At 40.7% G+C, this 15093-nt stretch overlaps 2 protein-coding genes across 2 annotated transcripts; both read right to left on the bottom strand.

Moving 5' to 3' along the window:
- Nucleotides 1-2572: 2572 nt before the first annotated feature.
- On the bottom strand, nucleotides 2573-5877 carry LOC110336120 (macrophage-expressed gene 1 protein-like). Its single transcript, XM_021218548.1, has 2 exons — nucleotides 5730-5877; nucleotides 2573-5441 (listed from the first exon to the last, which is right to left on the bottom strand). Exon 2 carries the CDS (start codon nucleotides 5389-5391, stop codon nucleotides 3283-3285), a length of 2109 nt encoding a protein of 702 aa, XP_021074207.1. The 5' UTR covers nucleotides 5392-5441; nucleotides 5730-5877; the 3' UTR covers nucleotides 2573-3282.
- Nucleotides 5878-10439: 4562 nt separating this feature from the next.
- LOC110337464 (olfactory receptor 5A1-like) lies at nucleotides 10440-11517 on the bottom strand. Its single transcript, XM_021220396.1, has one exon. It carries the CDS (start codon nucleotides 11460-11462, stop codon nucleotides 10506-10508), a length of 957 nt encoding a protein of 318 aa, XP_021076055.1. The 5' UTR covers nucleotides 11463-11517; the 3' UTR covers nucleotides 10440-10505.
- Between the last annotated feature and the right edge of the window lie 3576 nt (nucleotides 11518-15093).

Raw genomic sequence — 15093 nt, 5'->3', positions numbered from 1 at the left:
AAAAAAAAAAAAAAAAAAAAAAAAAAAAACCAAAACAAAAACAAACTGAACCCAACAGATTGACCTGTGGACAAGCCTGAAGGTTGCTTACTTGATCAATGATTATTGTGAGAGGGTTCACATTGATGTGGTACCATCCCTGGACTTTTAGTCCTGGGTTATATAAGAAAGCAGGCTGAGCAAGCCATAGGCACTGTACCACTAAGTTCTTCCAAGGCCTCTGATTCACTTCTTACCTCCAGATTCTTGCCTTCAGTTCCTGCCCTGACTTTCTGCAGCCATGGAGTATGACCTAAATGATGGAATGTTTAATTTCCCCTTAGAACAGTCTATGTCTTAAGAAGTGTCCCTCCAAGATGGAATGTTTTTATCTTGGAGGAGACTGATATACAATAGCGTAAAGCATGGAGAACAGATCCCCCCAGCATAGGAAACAATTACTGCCCCCTGTGCTTAGCTGTTGCTAGCAGCATCTGCATGAGGGCTTCTGGGGGAAATGGCTCTTGGCTGGTGAATGACCAGATGTCAGGGCTGTGTCTGTGGCTGCTGTGATTAGAACTTGTTGGTGTTGTTCTGTGGGAGGAAATCGCCCCCTGGTGATCATGCAGTGTATGTGCAGAACAATAAAGTACAAATTAACAGTTGTTACTCCTAAGGTCCTTTTGTAGAAGTGCTTTGGTACCTGTCTCAGAAGCATACGGGTTATTTCCACTATCTGTGGACAACCTCAATCCAACTAACTAAATAAAGAGAAATTGCCTTTTTTTTATTTTCTAAAAATTCCCACATCTGTTCTACCCACATATTTGACCTAGTTTGACCCCTAGGTTTCTCCTAAAGAGACAGACCACATAGCATGTGTGAACTTGTGAGAGAATAGTTATCTTGAAAACCATGAATATTAACTTCTTTCTTCTTAATATTTAGTTATCTTGATTTTATTTTTGTGCATGTTTCGCCTACATTAGATCCCCTGGAACTGGAGTTACAGAGGGTTGTGAGCTGTTGTATGGGTGTTACAAACACAACCCCAGAGGGCAGCAAGGGCTTTCAATTGCTGAGCCATCTCTCAGCCTGAAGGTTAACTTCTTGAAAGGGGCTTTGCTTGTGACTACAATGTAGTATCTGCTTAACTCATTTGCAGACAATTTTTCCCCCTTCAAGGAAATGTTTAATATTAATCACTTTAACATAGATGAGGAGGCAAGAATAAGAAAGAAGTGAAAAGGTTCCATTACCACCAAACTCTTAATCTCTTATCCTAAAGAAAGTGGCTTTCTCATAAGCCAGGCCTCATCTAGCCACAGACACCAACCATAGGCATTCAGAACACAGCAGAGCCCAGGAGCCTCAGTCAGGGATCTCGATCTGACTTCTGTGAGGGAGCTTGAGTGTGAACCAGAAGTCCTCAAATTCTGATTTCATACAGATGACCACTCAGACAGAATGTTATAGTAAACACATTTTAATAAATGTTTATGCATTTTTAGGAATATAAGTTAGTGAAATACTTTTGTCTCATTGGGACATTTGTTCCTTAAAGGTCTAGGGGCCTCCTGCTGTGCTATGCTTGGCAGACTCAATAATCCTTAAAGAATTTACAAAGGAAAATTAGTACTTTAGAAAAAGTCAATAGCTTGGCTGAACATACAAAATTCACTCAGAACCCACAGACCACAGAGAAAAATGTCTTAATACTGAACATTTTAATACTGAAAAGGGCAGGTTTTGTGAAGAGCATATACAATCAACCCCTTGGGTGGATAGTCAGTAGGGCACACTTCCAACTCAGCTATTCACTCCTCTCCACATCTCAGTTGGAAACAAATGAGTAATTTTTTCCCCAATCCCAGAGGCTGAGACACATGGAGCTCTTTAGGAGGTCCTACTGTGTGCACAAGCCCTTGATTGTTAACATAAAGGAGAGAACACATCATTTTTCATAGAAGATAGCTCACTGATGACGGGCTATGGTAAATAGATACATAATTTCTAAAGCAGCTGTAGAGGAATTTTCATGTTGTAAAGAATTAAATTCTTAGATATAAAAATTGAGCAAAGCCCAGCTATTGCCGGGTGTCAGTCATGCAGCCTGCTGGGCTCCCCATGGGAGCCATTCTGGATCTGAAAAGCATGTCACAGGTGGTCGGGGTGACTGTTCCAGCTCACTCAATGATGCAACTTTTTATCACATCAGCCCTCTTTCTAGCAGTGAAAACAAGCAAAACCTAAATGGACAGGACATTTCGGGAGACAATAATAGTTAAATGTGGGATTATATTAATTTTGACATCTTTCACTTCTAGGAAAATAAATACATCTTGCTTTAATAGGGGTGTATCTATTCATGTGACTTTGTATCTATATTCACACTTCTGATGGGAAGACATTAAGGGTGAGTGCTAGTTGCAGAAAGAGAAAGGGTTATACTTTTGGTAACATGGAAAACTAAACCATAATAACTGATCTATCTAAACAACAGTCCCTTTCCCTGTCCACCCTGTGATGGGCTCAAAGATAGACATTGGTTGGCTAGAAGAAACCAGCAAGTTCCTAAAACATCAGAGTCCACTTCAGTTTTTACATTTCTTGATTTATTTCCAGTTCCCCACCACCCTTTTGCCTTTGACATTACATGAGAAGTTCATAAGTTAAAATTGGTCTAAAAGTGGGTTGAGCAAGGTAAGTTCTAACTGTGCGGCAGACAGAAAGTGGACTTGATCTGAACTCTGCAGCCTTCAGGCACCCAGGGAGATGATGCAGTCATCCGTACAGAGCTTTGGAGTCTCCACAACACTGACTAAACTGGACCATCTGCATGTTTTCAGAGTTCAAATTGTCTTTAGAGGCTAAAATCCAAAACAAAATATAGGGAAGGCAAAGTGTTTCTGCTCACAAATTGGAAAACCTTTGCCAACTTCACACTAAGAGCAGCTTCACCCCAAAGTTCTTGTTGCTCTCCACCCCAGTTGTTCTTCCATGCAGAGATTCAGGTGAAGACACCAGTGGCTTGTTTGGAAATGAGCATTCCTCCTATGGCTGAGAACATGGGCTTGTTTTTGCTGACTGGGTTGCAAATCTTCCTTCCCCTGCCTTATTTGCACAGATTCTTTAATTCCCAATGTGTAGACATAAACATAACCACAGAGTTATAACAAAAACCTTCTTTCTGTTGCGACTTCTGCCTTAGTTCTTAGGAAGGCAGAGGTAGAGGAGAAAGGACTGAAAGAGGAGCTTGAACCTGTGCCTGGAGATGAGAGGAACTGTTTCTTTAAGGAAGAATTAAGCTGGGTTTGGATCCTGCACTCCATCAGGAGTGACTCTAACTCTTGGAAAAGGAAGCAATGCCTGTCCTCTGGGAAGTCCATTTGATTTATTCTTCTTAAACCTCTGGGTGCCATAGATGGCCATGGCAGTTAAAATTCCTAATGCTAGGATAACCACAATTGTGATTGCAGCAGTTGATCCTCCTGATAGTCTACCGCTTCTTGATGACTCCTCTAGGTTCCATTGCAGGGTATAGGGGTCCTTAACCCAGGATTTGGCATTCTCACCTGTCATCTCAACTGGGTCAGTGGAAAGCTGACTCATAGGTCGCTGAGTGTAAGGTGGGAGCCTAGCAGGGGCCAGAGATGCTTTTGTAAAGATTCCAGCCTTGACACAGTATGACACTTGGCATCCATCAATAATCACAGCTAGCTGTTGGCTGAAGCCCCCAGGACACTTTGGCAGAAATGATTTCTCTGAGTCTCCAGATGTGAAAGAACCATACAAGGGGTTCCCTTTTGCGCAACTAAAAAACCCACCAAAGGGGACTGAAGACTTGGGCCCCAACTCATGATCCAGAGAAACACATACCTTGAGGTTCTCAAACAGCTTCAGGGGAAAGTAACTGGTTGGGCACGATGGTGAATTTGTCATAGGGTTGATGCTCTTGTCAGTGAAAACTCCTCCAAAGAGAATTCCCGAGTTCTCTGGTACTTGGCTACTGGCCGCACACCAATAAGCACTAACTTCAGCCTTGGCCACTCGGAACACATCTTCACACTTTGTACTACAGAATATCTTGAGGGTACATTTATCTCTACATTCTAGTTCAGTATAACCCCTCTCGTGGGTACGAGACAGCAGATGGACAGGGGTGTAGTCAGAGGGACAAGAGAAATCACCAGTAAGTGGGTTCTTCTGATGGGAATCTAGGCACATGTCAACATTACCTTGCCCTGATAATTGATGACACAACTGATAAACCCCTCCAAAGGGAGAGTTGACTACTTTACCATCACAAGAGCCATCATCTGTATTGGCTTGAAAATCGAAGTTGGGGGAATTGATATTTGTGCAGCCTGGGTATGTGTTAAAGTTGTAATAGCTTTTCGCAGCAGTTTCCACTGTGTTTGCCAGCTGCTCCACCAAGTGGCGTGGAAAACCAGGAAGCTTTTCAGGCTTGATAAAGAAATGCAGAGGCAAGCCAGCACGATCCACTGCCACCAGGTGGTTAATGATGCCCTTCTGCCAGGTTTCGATGGTCATCCCTGGGTAGAAGGGAATTCCTCCAATACTCTGAACCCTAGAATTGGTTCTGTTTTGAAGATAGCCTGTGGCCAAGTTATTTTGATATTCAAAGCCTGCCTCTAATTTGAAGTTCACAACCTTTGCAAAGGTAAATCCAGCAGATGCAGCCACAGCAGCACGGTTTCCCTTATTGTTCTTAAGGTAGGAGGACTTTACATGATCCTCCTGAACCAGTGCAGCCCCAGCATCCACACTAGTGATTAGGTGTGTGCCGTAGTTGAGGACCAAGAGTTCTGCCAGGTAGGTGGCCATCTTCGTCTGGTTTTTCTCTAGACGGTCACAGATTTCCATGAGCTCCTTCTTAAACCCCAAGCTGAGTTCTGCATTTGGGTTGGTTTTCACTGTGTAGACCAGATTTCTTACCTGCGCTCGTGTGGTTACAGCCTGGTCTCTCACTTGACTGGTCTTTATCCTTTGGAACTCAGTAGAGAACTTGCCGTTGACTCTGGGACGATAATCGAGATTCATGTTGATGGAAAAGGAAGTGGTGCTTCGGTAATTCTCCCAGGATTCCAGGATTTCTGAGCTCATCTCCAGGTTGCTCTCTTTCTGAGGAATAGTAAATACTTCATCGGGGATGATGTACTGTCCGTCTTCTGTGGTCTTACAGTTGGTGTATGTCAAGTCTACCACTTGCCCCATGTCCATATTCCTCAGATTATCCCAGCCTCCTCCAGGTAGCACTTCCAAAACAGGTAGATGCAGAGCATTCTGGCACTTTTGGAAACCATACTCATGGATGTCTTCAAGTGCCTTCTCCTCTTCAGCATATGCCACTGTGGTCAAGATAAGGACCATGACAATGAAGCTGTTCATCGTGCAGGTAGTCTCAGACACACACCAGTCCTGAACATCCACCAGAGAGCCTGGGGAAAACAGAAAGATGGGAAAGAGAGTAGTTTCTTAAATAGAAATTTCAACAGTTCTCTAAAACCATAAATTGCTCTTCAGCCTATACTAACTGCAAAATAGGCAAATGAGAGTTGGTTGGAGTATTTAAGACCACTAGGACAAGCAATAAATTATAGTGTACCGGATTCCTGACCATATACTCTACACAAGTCATTCCCCTGTTTTCTTCACCCCAGCTGTTTACCCTGCAACAATGATGAGTTCTCAGACAAATCAAATCCCACAGCTCATCTTTTCTCTACCTAAATAGCCTGTTGTAGTGTTTTCTTCACTCTCTCAGGCTTGTTCCAATCTTGGCTCACTGTTCTGTTCTCTTGTCAGTCTCCAGTGCCAGATTCTTTTGCTGAAAATGTAGAGGCCGTACGTAGCAACATCTGCCCTTCTTGACACGCTTTTATCTTCACTAGACCCAAGGTATTTCTATCTCATGGACAACTTAGATTTCTCATTGGCTTACTAAGGTTGAAGGTGGTCCTTACAGAAGAAAGGAAGTGGAGTAGCACTCACACACACATTTTATGATGTCTCATTGCTACTAATTCCTCATGTCCTGGTGTGGAGATGATGTTATCTGGGGATGAGATAAGGAATGAAGATAATTCTGTTAGCAGTGTGCTGAGACACCTGTCTGTCTTGTCCTAAGCATTCCATTTACAGAGCTTCTGTTGTTGTTGTTGTTGTTGTTGTTGTTGTTGTTGTTGTTTTTAAGATAGAAATAGAAGACAGAAGTCACTCTATTATCTCAATTTTAATTTATCAAAAACATAGTGACCAAAAGTGCTGTGCTCCAGGATGGTAAGTTGACTCTTAACAGGCACGTTCCTATTTTTCCTCTTCCACTAACCATTTCCTCTGGTCTCTTGCACTGAGTTACGTGTCCAAGCACCTATGCTTTCAGGCTGATCATTCAGGGTGAGTAAATGCCTAGGGTTACACACTAACCCAACTCTGGCGTCAAGCACAGAGAAGCAATCCTTCCCCCCAAAAGGTGTGAATCTTGGATGCTAAAGGGCACTTTCACTTCCTTTAACAAGCCGGAAGCCATATCTGGTTAAGTACATACAAGCTTCTGACTCACGTGTAACATTTATCCTGTACAGGCTTTGAACAAGATCAGATGCTTCCAATCCCTGTATTTAATCATCCATCCAGGATGGTTACAAGGGCCAGGATCATCCAACCCGATTTTATGTGGTCTGCAGGAATTTAAGAGGCCCATCTGGAATCTAGCACACAAAGCAGGGAGCTAGGTAGGACTCCTGCAATCCGTGGATTAAACTCCAATCTACAATATGGATGATGTGACAGTGAGACAGTGATATTTTCTCTTCTCAATAGCTGAGTCCTAACTTCGTGTTCTTGGACTTCCAGCTCTACTCCTTCCTCGAAGGGAGAGTTCTCCCATCAAGACTCTCTCTCCTAAAAGAAGAACCCAGTGGGCTTGCAATTCCTTTTGTTATGGAGGGTAGAAAAAGAAAGCCAATAGGAAGTGATTCTGTGTAATCATATCAAAAACTAGAGGGCTGGAGAGATGGCTTAGAAGTTAAGAGCACTGACTGCTCTTCAAGAGGTCTTGAGTTCAATCCCCAGCAACCACATGGTGGCTCACAACCATTTGTAATGAGATCTGGTGACTTCTTCTGGCCTGCAGGCACACATGCAGACAGAATGCTGTATTAAGCAATAAATAATTTAAAAAAAAATAATGACTAGTTAGAAATGAAAGAAAAAAGTTTACTAAATAAATTAAAAAAAAAAAAAAACTAGACTAACTTCCAGAAGATGGCAGATGTCACGCCAGCACCTCTAGTAAATATACTTGGGAACGTTGGGTGGCAGCTGTCAAGAAAAGGTAATGGGCAGGAATCTTAAGTTTAATAGCAAAGCAAAGTTAAAAAGAAAAAGAAAAAAAAACTTACGAAACAGAATATGAAGAGCCCAGTCCATCCTGGATGGATTTGCCTGGTCTAGAGAGCTAGCTCTCCTCTCCTCCTAACAGTGTAACCAGAGCTATGGCCTAAGACAGAGTGCAGAGGGGATTGGGCACATTCTCTATTAACAGGCATTTTAAAGAGAAAAGAACAGAAAGAGAGGTTGCAATCAACAGTAGAAAAGATTCTGAATCCCTCTCTACTCAGTCCTCTACCATGGGGCAAGACACCATTTTAAAAAGATAAATGCTGAGTCATAGCTTGCTAGCCTCAGACTACCTGTAAACCATACTTGGGAAACCCAGAACAAGTTTTTTGCCAGAGTTATAAGATAAAAAGGTAGCCAGTAGAATTAATCTAGACCACAGGAAGGAACTTTCCATTAGAACTGCATCTGTGACTGTGTTCAGTGAGGAGGAAACTTGGGTCTGCAGGGTAACAGATTCAGACTCTAAGGCCAGCATATCAAGTACCAGGCAGCTGCCTAGCAGCAAGGTCAGCATTTACAAGCTGATGGCAAAGACAAGACCCAAATCTGCGAGCCCTTGCAAGGGATCACAGAGCAAGAACAGTGTTCAGAACCCCTGAAGCACAACCGAGTGGCATGACCAACATCAAGGTGTGACTTAGGCCTGTGAAGGTCTTCTAACATCACCTCAAAGGAGGATAACCTGAGTTGGGGCCAACATTCACAAGCAGATTCCTGCATAGCATCCACGATCAGACTTTCCAAAGGTGTGACCATCATCTGTGAGAGTATCCATGAAACACTGTTCAATGATGGTACCAACATCTGTGATTTAACTTTGCAAAGGTCTGCTCAGGGAGGTGATAGGCACCTGAAACTCTGGGAAAGAATGTTGAAAGTCAAGGCTAGGACACTATGTTGTATATTGTAATATTGCTCAGCGATTACTACAACCAAATAGCCACTGATTTGTTCTGAATTCTTGTTATTTCGTTGTCTTCATGTTTTAATTGGCACATAGTAACTATGGATTTTATGAGATACTTTATGTTAATTTGATGCATATACATAAAACAGGGTATTAACATTTTGTCCTTTCACAATGTATCATTGCTTTGTGTTGAGGGCTTTTAATAAAAGAATAACTCGCACATGCTGTAAAGAAGTAGTACTTCTTTCTGCGTGACTTATTATTTAACTTCCTTTATCAATCTTTTCCTCTCCCCTTCCTATCTAACAACCTCCATGATACTCTCGACTTGGATTCTCTGCAAGAGCAGTAAGCACTGATAACACCTGAGCCATCTAGCCAATCCTGAATTTTTGACAAAGGAATTTGTGTGTATGTTGTAGAACTGAAACGTTTATAAAATCTGTACATAATGCTGGTACATCATAAGCTACCAGTAAGCATTTGTCCCCTTCCTTTGGTTTACATCTCTAAATTACCTACCAGATAAACTTAGATTTATTCCTTTATTAAACAGCCACATTAAGCACATAGTTTGTGGGAGGATCTGCCCAATGCTTTGGAAGAAGAATAAAGAAGTGCTTAGGTTCGGAAGCTAACAGTTCAGGAAAAGACAGCCAGGAAAAACATATAGTGTCAGATGGTGATAGGTGATCCTATAGTATTTAATCTAAGGACATATTTCTGTAGTGATTGCCTGGTATGTAGGACTCTAGGGTCAAGAAAGGTTTGACAGGAAACTATCCTGACTAAATCATCTCTTCCCATAGAAATTGCCAATAATTCAGCTAGTCTTAGAAATTATCAAATGTGAACACTGTGAAATGCAAGAGTAGTAAGTCAGAATATTGATAACCAGGACAATAGTCACAGTTGGATGTTGTAACTCACCATGGTTTATATACACAATCGTTAAAGAAGCAAGACTTCATCTGCCATTTACTCTGGAATTATCTTGAAATATACAGTTAAAGATAATTTTAGTGACATTTTCCATTCTCCTGCAAACTCTCTGATGTAAATATCATCTTTTCAGATCATGCTCTGGAATGAGGACACCACGGGAGTGGTGACACTTCTTAGAGCATGCATGGAAATTGAGGCAAGGCTAACAGTAGGAAAGCCTGACATCAAGGTTCAGGGAGACTGCAGACAGAACATATACTAGGAGCCATATACAGTCAAGAGTGAAACCTTATCTCATGAACAGATACAAAATCAGAGTGTCTCACGGAAGTTTTTCTCTTCCAGCTTCTCATGCATAGTCCTGAGGAGATTTCAGGCCTGGACCTCATGCCATTCTATTTCCAGTTGCATCCAAACTTTGATATTGTAACATGGCATCATCTACAAAATTCATGACTGAGAACACAATTGAGTTTTAAATTTTTTCCCAAAATTGTTTTATAATGTTTAAGTAAGTTTGCAATTTTGCATTGGGTCACATTGATTACTATCTTGGTTACATGTAACCCCTGTTCTGAGAGTTGGAATCCCGAGTGTAGGACCTCTCATATGCTCTATCCTCTCTTTCTCCTCAGATATAAAGGTCTGTGGACTTGGCTCCTTGTATCTGGCCTCTGTGAACTTTATGACTGCATACTTTTATCCTCTATTCTTCCTAAACATAGTGTACAGGTGCCCCCTACTTTCCTGCCTCTGAGTTATTATTATTGAAATTGTGTCTGTATGGACTCTTGGGTTCCTAATCCAAAGTTAATATTTCTAGTTATCACCAACTGTGGACAGGTAGTACAAGACAAGGGGACAGACAATATATCCCAAGAGGTAAGAGAACTAACAAGAACTATGTTTTATTGTAATGAAGACATCAATAAATGACATGTCCATATTACTAGGCTTTGACTCATGTCCCTTAGACATGGTATCATGAATTCAGCACCCGGGAGCCTATCGTAGACAAATACCATCAAACACATGTGACCAAATTTTAAATCTAAGGTCTGTCCATAACAAGAACAGTAGAGTGAACAAAACAAATATCCATTAAGCACAATTGTCTAGTAGATATGTCTGTTGAGGAGGTCTTGCTTGAAATAGCTTCTTTAACTTACTACCAATTATCTGAGCCACATTATTATTTATTATTTACATTCAACAAAAGGCTTAAGTAGCTATTTGTTCTTTTTTAACTAGCACAGAGACAGGACATCTGCTTCTTCCTCTTCTTGAGTTTCTTCAATGCTTCTTTGATCTCCTTATTTCTCAGGCTATAAATGATAGGGTTCAACATGGGGATCACTGCACCATAGAACATGGACACCACCTTATTTTTGTCCTGTGAGTATCCAGCATTAGAATGGAGGTATGAGAAGAGACCAGAGCCATAGAAAAGGATCACTGTAGTCAGATGAGAGGCACAGGTGTTGAAAGCTTTCATCTGTCCACGGGTTGAATGAATCCTCATGACGGCAGCAATAATGTAGCCATAGGAGACCAAGACAACCAGTGCTGATGCCCCACCAACCACACACACAACCAGAAAGTTCACTACTTGGCTGAAAAAAGTGCTAGAACAAGACAAGGACATCAGGGGTGGCACGTCACAGAAAAAATGATTAATGACCCGCGACCCACAGAAATGAAGTCGGAATATGGAGCTAGTTTGGATCAAGCCAGTGAGGAACCCTCCTGTGTATACTGTGATGGCCATCCCCACACAGATGGTGGGTGACATGAGGGATGGATAGAGTAGAGGGTTGGAGATAGCAGCGTATCTGTCATATGCCATGGCTGCCAGGAGACAGCACTCAGTACCTCCCATTCCAACAAAGAAGAAAAGCTGTATAGCACAGCCTATAAAGGAGATGGACTTCTGTTCCCTAAAGAAATCGCAGAGCATCTTAGGGGCTATGGAGGAGGTGTATGAGACATCAACAAAGGACAGATTACTAAGGAAGAAGTACATGGGGGAGTGGAGGTGTGAGTCCATCCTGATCAAGACAATGAGGCCCAAGTTTCCAGCCAGGGTCACCAGGTAGATCCCCAGAAACAACACAAAGAGGACAATCTGCAGTTGGGGACACTCTAAAAATCCCAAAAGGATGAAATTAGTCACCATGCTAATGTTTCTTCCTACAGCCATCTATGAGCTACAGCATCTTCAAAGGCCCAGAGATAGATTCATGGGGGCAACAAAAATTCAAATGAAGAAACTCTTCTGCTTTGTCAAAGAATAAGAGACTCGCACAACCAGAAGATTTCCCAAAAGATGAACATCCTATGTCTGGTGTAGAATTCCCCTCCACAACGTGTAGAGGTCCTTATCATATTTATCTGATGAACTTGTTAGTGTAAAAGCATATCAAGATAATAGTCTTTGAAGTATTGTGTTCACATTGATCACAATAATGATGGAGTAACTTATTAGTGGTATTTGGCCTAACAATCTCTTTTTTAAAAAGTTGATCCACATGTTCCACTACACTATTCGATCACTTAGATTTAGACATGTATTCTTTTCTTTTTTATTTTTTTTTTTATTTATTTAACATATGAGAGCTCTACTGCATATATATCCACAGACCAGAAGAGGGCATCAGTTCCCCTTATAGATAATATCGTGAGCCAACATGTGGTTGCTGGGAATTGAACTCAGGATCTCTAGAAGAAAGAACAGTGTTTTTAACTGCTGAGTCATCTCTCCAACAACCCCCCCCCCTTTTTTTCTTTTTAAAGAATAGAAATATAACTAAAAATGCTTGCAGAGGTAATTTTGTGTTTCTTAGTTTTGTTTTGTCTTAACTGGAAATCTATGCAATATATTCTGATAATGTCTTCCCCTCCCAATCTCCTCCCAATCCTTCCCACAGCCCCATCCACCCAACTCTGCACCTTCTTGTTCTCTTTCTTTAGAAAAAATAGGCAAGAAAATAACTAAATGACTAAATAATTTAAATAATTAAATAATTAAAATAAATAAGAGTTAAAAGAACAATAAAAAGCACAAGAAACAGCCAGGTGTGGCAGCGCATGCCTTTAATCCCAGCACTCGGAGGCAGAAGCATGTGGATTTCTGAATTCGAGACCAGCCTGGTCTACAAAATGAGTTCCAGGACAGCCAGGGATATACAGAGAAACCCTGTCTCGGAAAAAAAAAAACCCAAAAAACAAAAACAAACAAACAAAAAAACAAACCCACAAAATACCATTAAGTTCATTTTATGATGGCCATCTACTGGGGGCATGAGTCTTCCCCTTAAGTGTGATTTATATACCCAGTGAGTCTTCAATGGAGAAAACTAAAATTCCCATTGCAGTTTTAACATTATACTTATAACCAAGTTTCATGGAATGAAGTACTTTCTATATTCCTCCCAACTCTTTCTGTTTCTCTACTTCCCCTTTCTTGTTTCCTCCCTTTCATCTTACTAGCATGAAGTATATAGAGACAAAATTTGGAAAAATGCTGAGAAAACCAGAGGGTGAGAAAAATGTTTAAGCATGTAAAATTTGAACGCTTTCCTACACAAATCTCACACTGTATGATTGCTAGAGCTAGATGCCAATGATGTGGGTATTAACAACACATTATTAAGTTTTGAACATTCAGCAAAATGCATAGTACAGACAGAAAAACAGGTGATCCTTAGCACAGCATGGCATTGTGCTCGTGAAGAAACACTTATATCCTTCCCTGGAGCCTCGGGATAGTAGGTAGTGGTTTTAGAAAAAAAAAAATCTGTGAGGAGAATTGCACGGATGCGTAAAAGAGTCCCAGTGTGGGGAGACACTGTGTGAGAAGCTTGGGGGACTGGTCTGCAATCTTAATTTTAAGCATGAAGAAAACATTTGCAGAAGGAAAGGGGGGCAAGCTTAGTACTTGAGAGGTAGAAAATGACCAGGGCACAGAGAGGGGAGCAGAAGACACCAAAGGTAAGTTCTGAAAGCCAAGGATGGGGAGACACTTTGTGAAAAATCCTTGAAAGCTTAGGTGAAAAATATACATGTTTGTTTCAAACACACAACACATATACATATACACACACATGCAGTTATATAAACTGCATACCATTACATACATGTGTACATTCATATTAAATTTCAATCTTCTCTCCACTTTCAGACTTCTGATCCATTGATAAGACTGCATTTTCAGACAGAAGGGATCTCCTTACAATGTTGCATAGCTTCAGTTTGTTTCTTAAGTTTTTTGTCCTTCACTAGAACAGAAGTATAACAAAGGCAGCTATTTTTAGAATATTTTTCTCTTGGTTAACTAAATATCCCAAGCACTTAAACCTATACCTGACACACAGTGGGTATCTACCAAATATCTAGCGGATTAATATATTAAAAGGTTTGACCTTGTGAGCAATAGAGAAAGCATAAATGTTGCTTTCTCTTTTTTATAAATATTCTGGTTTCTTACTGTAAGCAGGTGATTAGGTAAGTACATAGCTAAATCACTTGTGATGTAAACAGGGTAATTCACTATAACAGACTTACAAAAGTGGTAAGGAGGATGACTGGGAATCAAAAGGAATGAAGAAAGAAGAGCAGAACGTTGCTTTAAAATCCAGAAAGAGAATTAATGCATTTGGTTCAAGACAGTCAGATTTACAAACTAAGCCTTCCTATGATCTTCCCTGTAGAAAGAGAAAGCACACTGGGCTAAGTCCTTGGCAAACACAGTCTGCCCATCTTTAGCGTGGCACATTTGTTGTGATCATCAAAGGTATATTTTATCCAGTTGCATATGACTCTTTCCTATTTCACCCAGACCACGGTTTCTAAGCTTACATTTTTAGAATATGGTGAAAGCTAATCACTAATTAACTTAGATAATTCCTATGAAGACAGCTTGGTTATTTTGACCTAAGCTATCTACAGGAGTGTGTGAGACCCACTATGTTCCTTACTACTTGCTATCTTTTTCATGGCATGCGCATCACCATCTCTTGTTTGTTTGTTTTGGGATATTTTTGGTTGGTTGTTTTGTAGTTGTTGTTCTTGTTGTTTTGTGTTGTCTATTGTTTCACAGTGGCTATGAGCTTATTTAGTATCTTTACACTCATTATCCTATTTATGGCTACTCAAAGCAGGGCTTGGAAGTCAAGCAGAGACTCTAGCCTTTGCATCTCAATTAGTCAGTTTTGACACACAGACATACCAGTGGTGCTGGGAATTGGGTTTCCAGCCTATTGCATAGTACACAGATTTTTCATTGGTGATCTATAGTCTAGAACACTAGTATATCACATACAAATCTTTCCACATCCACATAAGTTTTTTCCTGTGATTTCCCTTAACTTTAAAATAAAAGCAGCAACAGGACAAACATATATGTCAAGATTGGAAAGAAAAAGAAATAACTTCATTTTACCAGTGATCAGCTCTACCAGGGTTTTAAACAAGATCATTCCATCTCTATATGGTCTGGTTCTCACCTGTTAGTACTATAGGCTGAACATGTGTGTGTGTGTGTGTGTGTGTGTGTGTGTGTGTGTGTGTGTGTGTCTGAGTGTCTGTGTGTGCTTGTGTAGGCAGGAAAGGTTACACCAACACTTCCTCTCATGCTATCAACAATCTTTATAGCACCATACTGGTTCATTTACAAAATTTCACATGCTTTGTATTTTTGTTGGATCCCTTACTTCTCCTTAATAAGCTATGAAATGACATTATACTTGAGTTCTTTGCACCTAGTAGACCTGAATCACATTGATTTATAAATTTTAAAAGTATATATTGTTGACAAGAAATTTTGTCTCTGT

This window comes from Mus pahari, chromosome 1, assembly GCF_900095145.1.
Source record: "Mus pahari chromosome 1, PAHARI_EIJ_v1.1, whole genome shotgun sequence".
In the NCBI taxonomy this organism is placed as follows: domain Eukaryota; kingdom Metazoa; phylum Chordata; class Mammalia; order Rodentia; family Muridae; genus Mus; species Mus pahari.
This window is presented reverse-complemented; position numbering and strand designations above follow the sequence as displayed.

Bases quoted from the DNA above. Each gene is read 5' to 3' on its own strand.
- LOC110336120 (XM_021218548.1), bottom strand. From the start codon at position 5,391: ATGAACAGCTTCATTGTCATGGTCCTTATCTTGACCACAGTGGCATAT.
- LOC110337464 (XM_021220396.1), bottom strand. From the start codon at position 11,462: ATGGCTGTAGGAAGAAACATTAGCATGGTGACTAATTTCATCCTTTTG.